The sequence below is a fragment of the Dermacentor andersoni genome, chromosome 10 (genome assembly GCF_023375885.2).
Source record: "Dermacentor andersoni chromosome 10, qqDerAnde1_hic_scaffold, whole genome shotgun sequence".
NCBI lineage: Eukaryota > Metazoa > Arthropoda > Arachnida > Ixodida > Ixodidae > Dermacentor > Dermacentor andersoni.
In genome coordinates, this window is record NC_092823.1 from 67,728,240 (window position 1) to 67,746,250 (window position 18,011).

An 18,011-nucleotide genomic window follows, 5' to 3' on the forward strand; every position below is an offset into this window, starting at 1 on the left:
TTGGATTTTATACGGAACATCACGGCGACGACGGTGGCAGCAGCAGAAATGCGCCTGCAGTGTCCCATATAATTGCTGTCGCAATTATAATGAAAATAAGGTCACAAAGGGGGCAATTTGATGAGCAGTACAAAGTATCAGTTTATTGATTAGATTGGACATTCAGGCAAGGAAGATGCCAAAGTTGCACACAGAATCGGGTGCAGCAACAAAAATAGGAAATTTTTGCATGGATTGGCTTGGCACAGGAGAGCACTATTTCAGATCATTGAAGATGATGCCCAACAGCTAGACTAAATCTAGTGGATAACCAATTTTAATATACACTTCACAAAGTGAATTATGCTTGAACAGGATTGCTTTGAAAACAATTCTAATACAATTGTTTTCACTGACCAGGAGAATAAAAAAGATTTAAGAGCTTATTTCAAAACATGAATGGTTGTTTTTCAAGAGGGTCATTTTTCAGTTTATTTTTACCAGACTGTAGAACAAATGTAAGAAAAACTTATTTGGGTCAAGCATGCAGTACAGCATAAATTATTTGCGTAGTAAGACATAAAAGACGGCAACATAAATTTATGCACAATGACTCTTTATAAAACATTTTTCTGCAAAAATTTATTATTCATTTCACTTTTTTTATTTATTTATTTATTTCACAATAACCCTAAAGGCCCTCTAGGGAGGGTATTACATAGGGTAAATGTTACATAGGTGAGGTGAACAGTGCGTAATGTAAATACAATGGAAAAACAAAACAGGGAAAAAATTAATTACAGTGCATCAACGTACAAACACAAAAAATAATGATAGTTATCAGTACAGCAACTCTAAATGGTTTGTACAAAATGTGACACTGTCGTGGAAGCTTGGTTAACGGCGCATTAACAAAAAAAAGAAAAAAAGAAAAAAAAATGTTTACAAATCAGAGAGTCAGACGTGATATATTAGGTATTCATGGTACTGCGTAGAGCATCTGTAAATTTTAAGGCATTTGTTTCGGTGACAATGTGCGATGGCAGATTATTCCATTCTTTCGAGGTGCGAGGTATGAATGACTGACCAAATGCGAGGGAATGACACATTATGCATTTAACTTTGCAAGAATGATCCCAACGCGGAAAAATGACTGAGGGTTTACGCATGAACTCGTTATGAAGGGACACGTGATAGTAGAGCTTATGGAATAGTGTTAAACGAGATATATTACGGCGAAGTGACAAGGCTTCAAGTCCGGCGCGATTTTTTAATGCTGTTATACTTGTTTCTCGTGAATAATCTGAAAAGATGAAGCGTACAGCACGGTTCTGCAGGGCTTCTAAGTCAGTTAATCTTGAAAAGTTCAATATGAAGTTGCCTTCTATACAAGCAATCCACAGCTCCATACCTCTCCACTCTAAGAACCCTTAATGCAATTTTTTCGGGTAGTGCACTACCCGAAAAAATTGCATTAAGGGTCATAATTGCAGTTCCTTTTTGTGCTTCCTGCTTTGAAATTGACATTTATGGGTTGTTTATAATATGTCTGTCCTAAAAGATATCAAAATGTGATGCAAATCATGTGATGCGCGCTGTATACATGTTTATATATTTTTCCTTTTTCAACGAACTTCCAGTTGGCAGTTCAGTGCCGTGTTTGTTGTTTTGCTTTGTCCTTTTCCTTTGCGCTGCCGCTGATCATGGACCTTAAGCAACCCTCCCAACTCGTCGCTCTTCTAAACGTATTTAAACCCATATATATTATTGGGAGGCATTCTTCGCGAACTTCAGTCATTTTGGGTCGGTCGGTCAATTGGCTGGCCGACTTACCTACATCGAGATGCTGTTGTGGTCATTTCTTCAACTGCGTATCTGTCAGAACAGGAATGGAAGGCATGACATTTCAAATCTTTGTACACCCCTATATGGCACCTTCTAATTCAGATATGTCTTTGAGTGCAACTTCATTATTGTCTCTGTTTTCTTTCCATGCAAACTGTAATGGCTGAGCATCCTTTAGTTGGTGACCCATGCAAATTTAGTCCTCCACTTGCTAATGCGCCCTGTTGCAGCTGCTCAGAACCTTCTCTCAACTTCTCAAATACTAGCTCCAGAGCTTTTCTGTCAGTGCAGTAATAGGCTAGACTTGTCTTTTCAATCTCTCTTAATACATTTGCTGTAATTGCTCATACATTTGTTGAAGGAGACTCTTAGAAATTGTGTAGGCCTTCCATGTCAGATGTCTGATGTCATGATGCTGTCTGTGTCATCCTCACTAAATTCTTGATTTCTCCGACTCTCTGCATTGATATGACCATCAAGAGCCATCAAAGAACCATTCCAATAATCTTCAGGGAGCTTAACATAATGCCACGTTTTACTGTGCGAGAATATAGCATAAAACTGTTTGCCAAGGAATTTCATATTTCTTGAAACCCCAACGGCTGCAGCATGACAGAGTAAAATCATCCATTAACATACAATGTTTTTGATCTGTTGCACATTTGACATAAAATGTGCCATCGTGTAGACCACTTATTAAACAGATACAACAGATCCGTTCATTATATGTAGCACTACACTTCGGGGTCAATAATGCAAGCATGTCAGCACTGTGTCATGATATATCCAGAGGAGAATATTCAGCTTCTCTTCAACAAATCTCTTTGACGCTGATGTGGGCCACTGGGGGTATGGCACAGGGTACGTACCACTCTTCAATTAACCTTTTTTTGATACTAACTTGGGTAACTAGGTATGCACCATTGTAAATATGCCACTCTACGATAACAAGGATCTTTTCAATTTCTCTGATGCTCAGCAAAACTGAATCCACGCTCCACGCAACCATTATGGCCACACCACTAGATGGTGCAACGGGAAGCAGGAGAAAGGAGCCCAGCTCCATACGCATTTCAGAGTTGACAATATGGCAAGTCGCTACATTGCTTCAATGCTAATCACACCAACGTCGACCATTCATCGCAAGAGGTTCTGCTGGAATTTTTTTCAAGGTCTACTACCTTTCCTCTACAGTAAATTATCTAGCCTTTTTTTTTCTACAACATACTGTGCTGTGGCACATTGCTGCAGACCTATGTGCCAGCAAACTGCTCTTTTCCTACAGTGCAAAGAATGGAAGACCGGCGCAAGCAATGCTACGGGAGACAAATGCCTTGGTTATCATTTATTCTTGTGATCACATCTTGCTCCCCCCATCACTGTCAACAACCAAGTACACTTTTCCGCACGCAAAATACAGGGACTCATATACAAATGTGAGGTACGCAAATCTAGATCACAACCACAGACGTAGCCCAACGTACATTTGCGTAGCATTTGACATTCACATAAAAGTACAGTAGGTGTCGCAGGTCAATTCACATGCGTACCTCAGTACCATAAATACCGACGCTCGAGAAAAGCAGCATTATTAGCTGCAACCTATATGTTACACTAATCAGTGTGCAACTCCACAACTTGTTCTATATATCTCTCACACTACAAAGCTACTAGTGTAAAGCTTTTCCTACACGTACAGGTTATGATACGAGCTCCTCGTATAGTACACGCAAAAAGAAATATGCATACAATGCTAGCCATCACTGCAACAATACTTTGCCAAGACGCATTGGACCCCTCCAAAAGTTTCTAAATATGTACAGGTTTCGCAGCAGATTACACGCAGTCTCCGAATCCCCAAATCCTGTATCTTAGGACTCCAACAGTTTCCTCTTAGGCGCACCCATGAATTAGGAAAAGAAAAAACCTCTCTGCCTCCGTGGAACACTTAACGGAAAGCAACTCCTGTGCTAAAAATTGTTCTAGCTCCATCCAAATATCTCAAGGTTACAGGGTTACATGTGTCCCCTCACGTACAGATACTATATGCCGTGCAGGCACAAAAGACTATAGAGACCTGCTGAACGATCGTGGATATTCAATTCCCTTTGTTATACTGAACTCATCGTGCTAAGCATTCTCAGATAGAGTTGAGCACATTCCAGTCAATCTCTGGAACTTTGCCAATCTCACTTGTTCTTTTCAGTATCCCTCAGTCCTCTATGCCGTCCAATGAGAAACGGATCAAGTGAAAAGAAGTTACCGCCACAGTTCACACTGGACTTGAGATTTGCGATTGATTGCTCCCTTGCTCATCAATGAACCCTCCCGTAAATGTATGAGGGCGAATCAGAAAGACTTTGCTGTTATTTTTATTAGCCAAAATAAGGTACATACCGGTAATTACAAATATACCTACTGTTCACAGAAGCGTTGCTTCTTGCAATGCACATTATGCATGTTTGGAGGATGAAGTGTCAGCATTGAAGGTGAAAAGCAAGTGAATAACTGAACTTGGTCACAGATGGTGACAACAGGAAAAGAGGCAGACTGCACCAATATGACCAATCGAAGCAGGAGAGCTTACTGTTTTCATGGCATCAACAAACTCCCTGAAAACGGAAATGCCTCACACAGACTGGCAGACATGCTTCAGAGGAACATCGCAAATTGGACAATTGCTGACAATTTTTACGTAACGATTTGGTGACTCTTGAATCAACTTGTAATTATCGGCTAAGTGGCCTTTTTATCTGCCTCAGTACAAAAACTTGCTAACTTTCTTTTAATCTGCAATTTGAAAAACTGCTTGCAAATTTTTTGGGTTGCCAGTGCCAACAATGCAGTATGGTAGTACAGTGTTGCGAAGCGCTTCATAAGAAGAACTGACAAGTATATACAAGCATTTTCAATAAACAATTACAAACGATGACCTCCTGCAGTTATATTGACAGATATTGCATCGCCACTGCTGCAGCTTAGCATAAAACACTGTCTGTAGTGATATCTGTTGCTTACAAAACCAAATGGAGGTGATGTTAGCATTCATCACTTCAGCGCTCACGTTTTCAAAACCATCGTTGATTTCAACTGAACTCGCTCACAAAGTGGCAGTGTGCTATACATATCTGCTGCGAAGCAGTGGCTACAAGCGTCAGGGCTGCGAGGTGGATCCAGAAGACAAAACACTGACTTTGTCGCACGGAGACAGCAAGGCATGTCCGTGTTGCACCAGGTTAAGATCACTACATAGACAAGTCTCCTAAGGTCTCGGCACAGAAAGTCAATGATGCACGTCACATTGAGTACGCTTACACATTAGACATTTGCACAGACTGCTGCTCACATTTTGCAGGGACTGCAGTTGCCTCTAAACACATGTGCACACACTGCATACCAGGTAACTAGGCACACCCAAATGACACCCAACTATTGTCCATTTACATAGATAAACACATGGAGAAGTTTTTCGGGTACCGTTTGTTAGATATCCAAAGAAACGGGTCTCATCATAGCATTACCCAATTTTTTGTACAATGAAACAGTGACAAGGACCAAAGAGGAGCCTTCCAGCTCAGCAAAACTCTGGGAAGGAAGCGCCCTCTGTCCACAGGAGCAGCAGCTAATGCGTAGGAGCTGGCAGATGCAGTTTCGCGTGGAGAGGACAACATGAGGATGACTTGGGACTATGGTTTCAACACCTGTTAAGTATGATCCGCCTATATGGCACTCAAAAGGGGGAAGTGTTCCATTTATCTGAAGTTCAGTTTAAGCGAAGGGCAAGTAAACTTCAAAAAGCTTTCTCTTTTTTTTTTTAAACCACGCAAGGTTACCATATAACCAGTGTGCAAAAGAAGCATGTGATCGCACTCTACTTCTATTTTTGCAGCTCGTCTTTTGCATGACATGTGCACGCATGAGTGGTTGCCTCAGAACTCCGTGGTCACCTTCAATGTAATGCTGCCAATATCTTCATCGCTTCGTGCTAGGTACAACGCTGTAATGCAGTATCACCACTGGAAAAATTTTCATCCCCAGACACTAGCCATTCTTCAAGAACCCACTTCAATGCAAATAACCCCAAATGACCATGCCTGCAGTGTACAAAGCATAGCTGTTTTGTGCGGTTGCCACTGTGAAACGTAACTGAATACACAAGCTAATAATAATCAGCCGTGTGAACGCAGAGGACCAGTAACTGACAGCTTCCCAACAAAAAAATACTTTCTGAATAGGATTTTTACGACAATTTATCTTGCCTTGCATCGTCTTGTCCTCCATTTGTGCCAATCAATTCAACATGGATTGTGTAACTCTTTGTAATTTAGTCACAACAGTCGTTCAATTCAGTTGTTTTGGTGCAGGATAGTTTAAACTCGCTAGATTGAGTCTTCGGTTCATTTGGAATGTGATGCAGACTTTCACTGCTGATAAAGTGCTACAACTGAGTATGTTGTCTGGTGGCTGGCTGGTGTGGGAGCTTCAGAATAGCATTGCGCTCGAGCTTTAATTTCGCATATTTTCTGGCTTGCCAAACATCCTCTCATGGTAAGCAGGTGCTTTGGATTTTACAGAAGTGCAATTTAGTGATACAGCTCAACTTAAAATTAGTATGTAGTGACCCTGAAACTGGTCTTTTTCACTTACAGCACAGCTTAGTATTAGTAATATCCTGTCCATATGAAGCACTGAATAACCTACAAAACCAAACACAGTAATGGTTGATTAGCACCCTGGCATACTCACTAAGTGTGAGGATGTCTGCAAAATGTAGAAGGTACAACACAGGCGTCGTATATACATAACTGAACATGAGAATAAAATGTCTTCTCAATGTCCTTTCTGACAGCAATGTGCCGCAATAAGAATAAAAAAAATCTTAAAAACAAAGTCTTTGAATTCCCAACATAAGCGACATAAAATTGGGTAAATAATGTCTCTAAAATGTCCCATTCATGTTCTCTTTCATGGTGTAAATAATGAGTTTCCAAAAATATGTGTAATCGCTACTACCACCAGCATATCACAATACGAGCAAGGCTACCTGGGAATTCAGTCCTCTACCAAGCACAGATCAGAATCTGCCTGTATCTAGGCACCAGAAAACTGCAACCCGTGGAAACACAACACCTGTCAGTAAAGTCACTGTTGCCCAAGACATGAAATAGTTAAAGCATGAAAAAAAAAATCATGCCTAAAGTAACATCACTCCCCTGTACATACACTAGCCGTATTCTCGAAAAATCACTTTTGGGGGCACTTCACTTTTTCTTTAGTACAGTTCAATGCATCATTAGAGAAATGACAATTCTGAATGCACTAAATTACTATTCAATGTAATAAAAACAGGTTTTTGTCCTTTCTATCACATTTGCTTCAAATGTAAAAGCCAATCAAGACGCAATAACAGTTGCATCTCTGAAAATAGAGGATTGAGTGTACAGATCCAGATGTCCATTGGAAAGCATATTGGTCAGAGAAAAACAGAACAGCCAAAGGTTGCCTCCGAGATTTGTGTTGGACACATTTGAACACATGCGCAGTTTACCAGACATGCATGAATATATTGCGAGTTCCTTCCTCCAAGTTCCAGCCAAAAATTTTGCTTTTTATTACATTTGAATCTGTGAGACGTCAGCAAAATTTCATTTTCTTTTTCTGTTGTTCAACCACATGCACTGGTGGTTGCCACAAGGCCAGCTCAATGTGACTCAAATGTTTCAAGGGGATACTGATTGATCTTTGGAATAAGTACATCCTCATCATCAGATCTCATGTGCTGATCGATTTCTTGAAGGCAGCAAATGCAGTCAAGAGTTACAGTAAGGTCAAAAGTCGGTCTGGTTGGGATGGGAGGCACAAGTCTGTAAAACGACGGCAACACAAAGAAAAGGACACAGTACAAGTGCTGTCTTATGCCCATACAATTCTTTTAGCAGTAAAAGAATATCAGATAAGTGACTGTTCTCCAAGCCACCCTACAAAAGGTATGACACTAATGCAACAGCCAATGATGGGTAATAAGTAGGGAGGTGCAAATATCAAAATTTTTGATTATGAATCGAATACGGATACTTAGCATTAAATATCGAATCGAATATCGAATAATGATATGCACATGCATTCATTAGTAAGTTTGTTCATTTTAACATGATGTTCGAACATTGTAATTGCATTGTCATTGGTAAAAAATTAAACTAGTAAGCCGTTATACTAAACGCTTGTGTATTTGGCTCATGTTAGCTTTGGAAAATTGAGTAATCTCTATTAGTTGTCTGTTCTTGCCAACCTGTGCGGCTGACTATACCGCATCAATTTCCTGTAAACTAAGACGCATTTGACCCTCTGTCACTCATCGCATTTACTGTCAAGCAATGAGCTCAAGATTGGAGCTTAAACTTGCAAACTCGTGCCCCTTGTTACTGAGAGGCTGGCTTTCCTGCATAACTTTGACGTCAAGTGGCTAAGCCTGTTTTACAGGCGAAAATTCGCCAGCAGCATGAAATTATTGCAAAATTAGGCACAAAATCAGACACACTTTATTAGACTAGATAAAAATAAACGCTAAGAACCATGTTTGCTTCCGCGCAGCCAACGGTATATTAGATTCGTTTTGAATATTCGTATCCAATCGAATATTCGAAAATTTTCGAATACATAGTTTTCGAATCAAATCCAAATATTAAAAATATTTGATAATATTCGAAATTTTCGAATATTCGTACACCCCTAGTAATAAGCTGCAAAGGCAAAACCATCCGCCTAAACCTGCCTTCAAGTATGCAGTTGTATGCAGTAATATACACAATGGGATTGAAGCAAATATACAGGGTCCATTATGAAAGTAATGCTCATTATTTTATTATGACGCGACATCCATGGCACCGTGGTAAAACCGGTCGGGAAATATGGCGAGGGTTCTGCCCTGCCAACGCAGCCGGTCGCCAGTTTACTCCGAGCAGTGACAGTGACCGAGGATCTGCAAATGTGCAAGGCCTGCACGAAGCTTGTGCCGAAAGTGTTGACAGAAGATCAGAAAGAACTTCGAGTTTTGTGCTGTCAGTAATTGTTGGATTTGATTCAAAATGAGCCGGACTTTCTCAATTCTGTCGTAACCAGAGACAAATCTTGGATGTTCGAGTACGACCCAGAATCGAAAAGGCAGAGCAGCGAGTGGCACACAAAATCATCGCCCCGCCCCAAGAAAGCGCGAATGAGCAAGACTCGCATCAAAACGATGCTCATTGTCTTCTTTGATGCCTGAGGAATCGTCCATTTTGAGTTTGTACCGCAGGGAGAAACTGTCAACTCGACCTTTTACCTGTAGGTGCTCAAGAGACTGAAACGCCGGGTTTCGCGCGTGAGGGCTTACTTCAAAGCGACGGTCAAGCTCCACCATGACAATGCCGCCAGCCACACGTCCTCCATCGTTACCAACTTCCTGGCCCGAAGCAACTCCCCGGTGGTCCCCCATCTCCCTTACAGTCCTGACTTGGCTCTGTGCGACCTCTTTTTTTTTTTTGTTTCCCTGACTGAAGATAGCGCTGAAAGGAAAGCATTGGGAGACTGTGGAAAAATCCAAAATCATGTTACGGCGTTCCTGAGAGACATTCAAGTCGAGGACTTTCAGGGTGCCTTCCAGGCGTGGCAGACACATCTCTGCAAGTGTATTGAAGCAGGGAGAGAGTATTTTGAAGAATTTTAACCATTTGTACAAGTCCAGTCAATAAATTTTTCCCAGAAAATGTGCATTACTTTCATAATCGACCCTGTATTCCGTATTCATTATATCTGATCACACTTCCTCAAGTACACCCAATTTCATACATAGCAGGCAAAGCTGCAGAAGCTATGCGAGTAGCACAGTCATAGAAATCTCTCTCTGCATTTTGCAATGCCATTATATTTTATGTGCAATGCCTTTTACAGTAAAAATAAACCTTACATTTACAGCCACAACTTATGTACGTAAGGTTACATCCCATTGCATGACTTGTGCCCCTCTGCGCTTGAAGTGCGCGGCACACCACGTTTCGGTCACAAGCACAAGTAATGTGCTGTGGCCACTGGTTGCAGAAACGTATAACTGCGCTCGCATCCATAACTTGATATTTTGCAATAAAAATATGAGACTTAACGCTACATCGATCTACATGATGCACAACTCTCTTTCTTTCGTATGTGACACACTATTTTTTGCTCACGAATGCAAGCAGTTAGAGAAGTCTCCACAGGGTTCATTGCATTGCCTGCTAGGTATCAAATGAAGTGAAGTTCACAAGGCACTCCTCTTAGAAGTGCTCTAGAATAATTTTGACCACCTGAGGTACCTTAACATGTACACAAGGCTGAGTACAATGAGCGTTTTTGCATTCCATACACATCACGTTACAGTTGCTGCGACTGGAAGCTGAATCGATGGCCTCATGCTTGGCAGCAAAATGCGATAGCAACAGAGCCATACCAGCACGTAGTTTACGAGCTGTAAGCAGGTGTTAAGCCTAAACGGCGTGTAAGGTGGACAGCTTACGGCTGCCTATTTGGTAGCGTCTAACTACAACTTTCCGGCTGTTGCTAGTGTTCAGCTTACTCTGCACCATCGTAATGCCGCATTCAAACTGTAACAATGAATGTAAAATTTTTTGCATTAAATTCATGCATGTTTGGTGAATGTAAATAAGACACAATATATCTGTCTCAATAAATCCGGATGTACAACAAAGCAACAATACTTCCTAGTTCATTCGTTTCTACAACACCACTCAATGTCAGGGATCTTAATTTTCATGTGCATCACAGAAAGTCATGCATTAAAGCTGTGTGGCCTTTTCCAAACCTCCAGTTCATCACATACATAGCTTGTGCAAAGTCGAGAACATGTATACATGAGTGCAAGCAATGTAATGGACAACACCACAATGACCGCTGTTACCGCCTGAATTTTCCACATAAACTGCTTTCTTGCCATATGATACGCCTCTTGCACATATGCAGAAATTTAGTTGCCAAAATGCATCCCGGGATTAAACTAGTTAAACATGAACCGCATCAGCAGATGTAAACACTGGATGCTTGCTCGTCACACCTTATCTACTTCACATTTTTTTTATTTTCTTCTTGGCAGAGCCTGCCAGCTTCGGTTTGCGTTGCTGATAAAACATTATGTGGCATCGGTGAAGCAGATGTGCTTCAGTTAAAGACTGCTGTGAATAAGCGCATTCTATCAACAGTACATTTTACACGTTTACATATTCGTCTCTACAATCCATAAACGAGCAAATATGTAATGCACACACACACATGCGCAACTTGCCCATACCGAAAATACACAATGCGTGCACGTGCCAACACACACACACACACATCCATATATGTACACGCAAGCAAATACACATCAAGCAAGTGTGCAGACGAGCGAAGGAATGACGCCGTGCTCGTCCGCCACCCGTCGAAACGCCTAAGAGTCACTGCAGAGGGTGCCACCCAGAGTTATCCGGGGAGCAACACGCGCAGACACATATGTACAGGGTTTGCAGGAGTCTCTAAAAACTGGTCCTATGTACAGCACTTAGGAAACGCAGCGGTGCTGCGACCTCAACAGGGTGGCAGGCCCAGGCGTGCCAGGGCGATGGAGCGCCGCCGTCGCATCACCTCCCAGTACATCTCCTGCACTGAGATGCCAAGTAAAAGAGAGAAAGCGACCGTTACGCGGGGAAGAAACACCTATGTGGCCGCTGAATACGGCCGAGAAAAATCTTGCTAAAAAATTTCAGCAGAAGCCATTGACAATGATTGTCAATGTAAGCTTGACGGCATATACTTTTGCAGCCAGGATATCTAGGTAGCATTTTCTCAGATTGTGCAATTTCGTAGAGAACAGAGCTGTTGCCCAGCACATCTGTAGCACTAGTATAGCAGTCGTCGAGTGACAATTCGGACTCGACGGGAACAGCCAAAACATCCAAATTATTAGGAGTCCGAAATATCGGATCCGGCAGAAAATCAGTGACTTTATTTCATAAGTGACCATAACAGGTGTGCCGTATTCTTGGATTGTCCTTTTCTGGGATACCTTCAATTTCGCGTGACTTGTGCAGAATGCATCGGCTCTTATGAGCAAAGGCATTCCTGGCACAGTTCTAAGCGTGCTATCTCACCACAGCACAGAAACCCCACCACCCTTTAATGTGTCTGATGCTAGTCATGCGAAATGTTGTGAAAGTGAAAGTATCATTTTAGAAGGTTGTCCTAGAATACGGCCCAAGTCTGTCAATGCATTGCTATGCGCGCATAAGCTTGCCTTTGGCCCAGAAATTCTGCACCTGCGATTTTAGAGTGATGCTTTTTATGCTATTCCTTCCACGCTTCGTCAGTGGTCAGAGCAACACTACATCTGTGTTATCAATGGGATCAGCCAGCCATGAATGGTAGATGATAAAGCGGCAAACTGTGCAAATCACAAATGCAGCCTTTACAACTCAGTGGTTTGGCTTGTCCTGTGGTTTGGGCATGGTCGGCAACTAGTAGATTAACCAGGCTTTGCAAGTTATGGTTTCAAGGAGGCACCGGTGACATGGTCAATGACCATTCCAGCAAACCTATGAAACTAAAATTCTCTGTATTTCTGTTCGATTTGCGAATTCGTGCGAATCATTGCATGATGCTCTGCAAGGTGTATGAAATTCCAGTCGTCCTTATCCATTAGATCTATGTGGCCAGTTGCGGTGCCGCAGAACTGTTTGAATAATCAAGCATGTCTAAATTATCGGGCATCTGAATTATCAGTCAGCGACTGTATGGGCTTCCTTTGTCGCTTCGGCTACTCTGGGGTTGATGACAAATTTTCGCTTTTGTATACAAACTTGGAAGGCATTCGCGGTAGTTGCCAGCAGATAGCCTCTGAACCCAAATTGCCATCAATACTGCCTGTGTATGTTACCTTGGGCGCAAACTGCAAATTTTTTACTGTAGCCATCTACAGGTAAAAACATATTAAGGGTGAGCTTGCCAAGACACCTTGCTTTCCACTAGCCTGCTACCTAAGCTTAACCAGCCCCACCTGAAAATGGTGTGTCATCATTGCCAACCTATGGAAAAGCTCATTCAGTCATCATCATGTCATGACAATGGTGAGTACGCTAGTTCGCTACGTCATCGCCTTTTTGGGCAATGCAGTAGGCAAGGTTTGGGTTTTGTATGCAGTTCTAATGCATGGGCAATTTTGGATACCTTTTCTTGGAAATAAAGGTGCAGATTAGAATAGGGTACACATGGCAATCATTCATTGTGAGCCACTATTTTCACTTAGTGCTGTGTCATGGGTGGGCCAAAAAATCTGCATCTTCTGTGGAAGACAGCACGTCATCAAAGCATTCACACTGTGGCCAAGCACTGCCATCCTAGCCCAAATACTCAAGGAGGACCCTGAGGACTTCGCCACCCAAACCATCATATGGATACCGGGCCACACCAACATCATGGGCAACCTGTAGGCCGACAAAGCAGCTCGAGGATTCATACATAACTGAGCACTCATCACGCCGGCTGCAGAAGACCCGGACCCTGTCGACCTTGAGTATTCGGCCATCGTGAACTACCAGAGAGGGCGTCGCTAGTGATATCCACCATCCCATCGAAATCTAAAGGCAGAGGATGCCGCTGCCTGGCGTAGGCTCCAGACAGGCACTTACACAAACCTACACATATTACATCGCATACACCCCACAGCCTACAGGGCCGAATGCCCGTGGTGTGGGGCCACACCAACCCTACAACACATTACGTGGGAGTGCACACTACACAACATAGAACACCCCGACACACACACCACGAGGGAGCAATGGGAGGCACTGCTGTCCAGCTCGGCCCTCGACGACCAGCTCAAGCTGATACAGAGAGCTGAAAAGATGGCAAGAGCCAGTGGAGCCCTGGACTAAGGGCCCCAACCATTAGCAATTCTTCTCATTATTCTTTTAATAAAGTTTATCTATCTATAGCGCTGCCATTGCAGACGCTGCAGCTATTAGGGCCATGACAAAAGTCAGGTGCATAGTCATCTTCAAATGATCTGACGAAGGCCAGTTTCAGGGTCGAAACAACAAAAGCCTTAGCCCATAAAAACATACAGGCATCAGCTAGGACTTTTAGTTGGGGTCGTATTAACTGAAGAATCCAATTAACTGCAGTCAATAACAGAAGTCTACTGTACAGCAGACAAAACAACTGGATTGAGAAACACAATGTGCAACTTACGGCTGCTGCGAACCAGGCCCTGCTGTATGTAGCGTAGGTAGCAGAAGAGGTCACACACTGACGTTATCTGCAAGGCATTGAGAGAGTTTCGGAGTGAAGTGCACGCTCTTCATCAGCACTGCATAAGCTGCACAGACGGCCTCAGCCAAATGCTTCAGTAACTGCAACAACCACATGCACACACACAACTGCACACACACACACAACCTATGTAAATGCTTGTTCAGTCATCATCATGGCATGACAATGGTGAGTACGCTGGTTTGCTGCGTCAGTGTCTTGGAAAAGCGGTAAAGAAGACTTTGGTTTTGTATGCCGTTGTAATGCATGGGCAATTATTGGACACATTTTCTTGGAAAAGAGGTGCATATTAGGAGTGGTTACACACGGCTATCATTCATTGTGAGCCGCTATTTTCATAGTTCTAGCAGCTACATTTGTGTTGCAGCCTGTGAATGGATGATTCATGAATGCCTATGCATTCCTCATGGGAATGGCTGATAGCTCTGTTTGCGACAAATGCAGCTGTGCGGAGACAATCGGAAACCGCCTGTTCAATAGCCTCCATTCCAGCGTGGCTAGAAAAGCCCTCTCGACTGCACTTGACAAACTGGATGATCGCCCCTTGATGGAGGAGGGTGTCCTCGGACATTGGTCCAGACTGAGTTTGACACGGGGCCTTGCTCCGCTACTTGAGGACATGCAGTCCGTATGACCTTCGAAGAGTTGTAGAATGTTGCACTGCATTATTTATAGGCACCCATATTTAAACGTTTAAAAAAAAGATCTGTTCTCTCCTATCACTTCATTTTCTTTACCCCTTTTGCCAGCACAGGGCAGCCAGCCAGCATTAAGATGAAGCTTTCTTAGCAAATCCTCCCACACTTCACTCACTGTGGCTGCTGCTGCGCTCTTGACGAGTAGCTCTCTCTCTCTCTCTCTCTCTCTCTCTCTCTCTCTCTCACACACACACACACACACACACACACACACACACACACAAAAAGAAGAATGACATGCCCGAAGGTGGCACTGAACCTCTGTCTGCCTGCAAGACAGTCCGATGCTCTAACGATCTGGTAACAGCAGCATGCATGCACAAAGGAGCTCCAAGACGACTGGCATGTGCACCATGTCTCATAGCACGTACACGTGAGAGCATGAGCACCCAAAAGCATGCGTGCGCATTAGTTTCCATAATATGCTTGTGCCTTTGAACGAGAGCTTTTTGGTCTGACATAGATTCGTGTCAAAATGTTTAGACACTGTGGCCGGCAGTGGCTGTGTGCTTTTATTCAGATGCACCATTTTATCTTTCCGGTTTACCGTACCTTCGCTTTGAGATTCCCACACTGTGTGGGATCCACACAAGTTTTCTTACACTGGCTAATCTCCCTGTCTATCTCTCTCTTTGTTCTCCTCCTCTTGTGAATGCATGCATGTATGGATGTCTCGGGAGCCGAAGGAATTCGCGAGAACTACTCCCTAAAAAGTCAGCGCCAAACGCTACATTTCTTTACACACAGAACGAATCACTGCCACAATGCAACGGGCATGCAGACATGATACAGTGTGCTTGGTGTAAAACACATGGCCCACTGCCACAATAACACCCAGCATGCAAGGTTCGGGGCATTACCCGGTTTCGGCACAGCTGCGAGATGTGGTACCAGGCAGAGCCCGAGTCACCTAGCCGCATGCGGTACTGGCAAACACGTGGCGCCTCCAACAGGGAACAGCGCCTGCGCACAAGTAATGGCCATCACTCTGATCTCATTCAATGGAGGAAACACTGGAACGCTTTTTGAACATGGCAAAAAAAGTGGCCCCTATCTGTAGAAAAGTCTACAAGAACATACGAGGGAAATATTATTCCACTACATTGTAGCTTCCTGAAGCATGCGATCTCATAAAATAGGTCATTTGTTATCTCCGACAACTTGCAAAAATGCCGCTTATTTTTTCGCCCTAAGCGGTGTCAGCAATGGTGTACCAGTGGGTGCAACTGCCCACAAATGCAAGTCATTGGATGATATTTTGTGACCACTAATTACTGATTAGTTTGGAACGAAAGCTCACACATGCATGAACAACCTTCTGAAACTAGGAAACAGGCATGGAAACAGGCATGGAAACAGGCAAGCACCAAACTAAGACATAGGCAAGTTAGCATGTCCTAGCCATCCTGCTGCCCCTTCTTTCTGTCACTCTTGGGTGCCTTGCCAACATTGAAAGGTTACCATTATTGCACTGTGGAACGAATAAAAAGTAATAAACTAGTGGTAAACATTGTGCTGGTTGTAGCTTTGTTCATATTAGGCCGTTTCCAAAACCTTTGTCGGAAATATATTCTCAAAGGGCATCTTCACATTCATTCTAGCGTGTTGCTCTTGTTTTGTGAAAAGGTGTTCCAGGGCCCCTTTTGGTTAAGATCGACAGATTGCTCTGTTGGAATTGCGAGAAGCATTTCTTGTTGTGAATGCAGCAGATGGAAGGCAGTCCCCATCACAAGATGTTCACCAAACAAATGAATCAGAGAAGGCTACAGTCTTACAAGGAATAGGGTGTACTTTACATCTCGGAGCCACACATATTTACACATACAGCAGGACAATGTGCAAGGCGTTGTGCACTTTCATAATCACAAATTTTCATAGGACAGACACAGTCAAGTAAGTTCCTGCCGTGCTGTGAGTAGCCCTTGTCCTAATTCTGATTGAACACTGTGCTTGCAGACAGCCTTTCCTAGCTGTCAAAGCAAAGTTATGGAACACCCATGTGGCACTAATGCTGTAATAGGTACGTAACTTCATTTCAGTTTTTTAAGAAGGAACTAGAAGAAAATTGTATTGTTTGATCTTACACAAAACCTGAAAAGAGATGCAATATTTGTAAGTCACCGTGGACATAGTTCTTATTTTAAAGTTTGCTCTTTCCAGTTCTCACACATGTGCAATTACTGCACATTTCACGTCTCTCTCACAAGCAATATGATGCATGAGTCTTCTGGCAGCTGTTTATCTTGTGCTAGTCTCTGAGGCAAGTTGAGCAGCAAGCCAGAAGCTGTTACTCACGCTTTAGCCAGCTGGTCAGCTAGCCTCGAGGACTAGCGTCAACTATCAGTAACAAATGGCTGTCGAAAGAGACAAAGTAAACAATGTGCATCATTTACGCCTAACTGTGACCACCTCCGTAAGGGTAAACTACCAGTGTGGTGGTAAACTTGCCTAGACTACTTCACATGGTAACGCAAGTGGAAAAGCTCCACTCCTAAAGCTTCATCTACACCTACACCTATACCAATACACCAATACACCTTTGAACTACCAAAGAACAATAAGTTACAGTTTTTAGACCTCGAGCTCAGCCTGGGAGCTGAAGTGCACTGGAAGTACCAACCCCGAGCGCAAAAAGAGCTCTTGTCTTATGAGTGAGCCCACTCTAAGATCGTAAAAAGAGCGATAGCCACAGGGGCATTGGAATCGGCTGCCAGGAAGTCATGTAAGCATGCCATACGGAGCAGCTTCCATCAGCAGATTGAAAGGTTAAAGGAGGCGGGGTTTCCACAGAAAGTTCTAAGTTCTGTAGTAGAGAGCCTGCTCCAGAAGATAAAAGGGAAAGCAAGAAAAAACACGCAAGAACAAACCAGGAGATTAAGACCTGTAGTTATACCGTACTCCCACCGCGTAGCCCACAACCTGAAAAAGGTCGCGAGTAAATTCAAAGTCCCGGTTGTTTTCTCAGCCCCTTCAAAACTTGCTACATTGTGCGCCCGCGTTAACAACCAAAAAACAGAACGCGCGACCTGCGGAACCCAGCATACCAATCCACTTGTCAGTTGCAAGGAAGGGGTAGTATATCAAATTCCGCTCTCATGCAAAAAGGTTTACATAGGACAAACAGGGCGGTGTCTAAATGAAAGGCTGAAAGAACAC

The 18,011-nt window shown here is 43.1% G+C and overlaps 1 protein-coding gene across 2 annotated transcripts in view; it reads right to left on the reverse strand.

Moving 5' to 3' along the window:
- Positions 1 to 116: 116 nt before the first annotated feature.
- Positions 117 to 18,011, reverse strand: part of LOC126543987 (uncharacterized) — a 60,502-nt gene continuing 42,607 nt past the window's right edge. For both annotated transcript variants that reach the window (XM_050191164.3, XM_055062438.2), the window contains exons 10-12: positions 15,716 to 15,818; positions 14,077 to 14,143; positions 117 to 11,495 (exon numbers count right to left, since the gene is read on the reverse strand). In XM_050191164.3, coding sequence (XP_050047121.1) covers positions 11,419 to 11,495; positions 14,077 to 14,143; positions 15,716 to 15,818 — 247 coding nt within the window. In that variant the 3' untranslated portion in view covers positions 117 to 11,418. The remainder of the gene's footprint in view (positions 11,496 to 14,076; positions 14,144 to 15,715; positions 15,819 to 18,011) is intronic.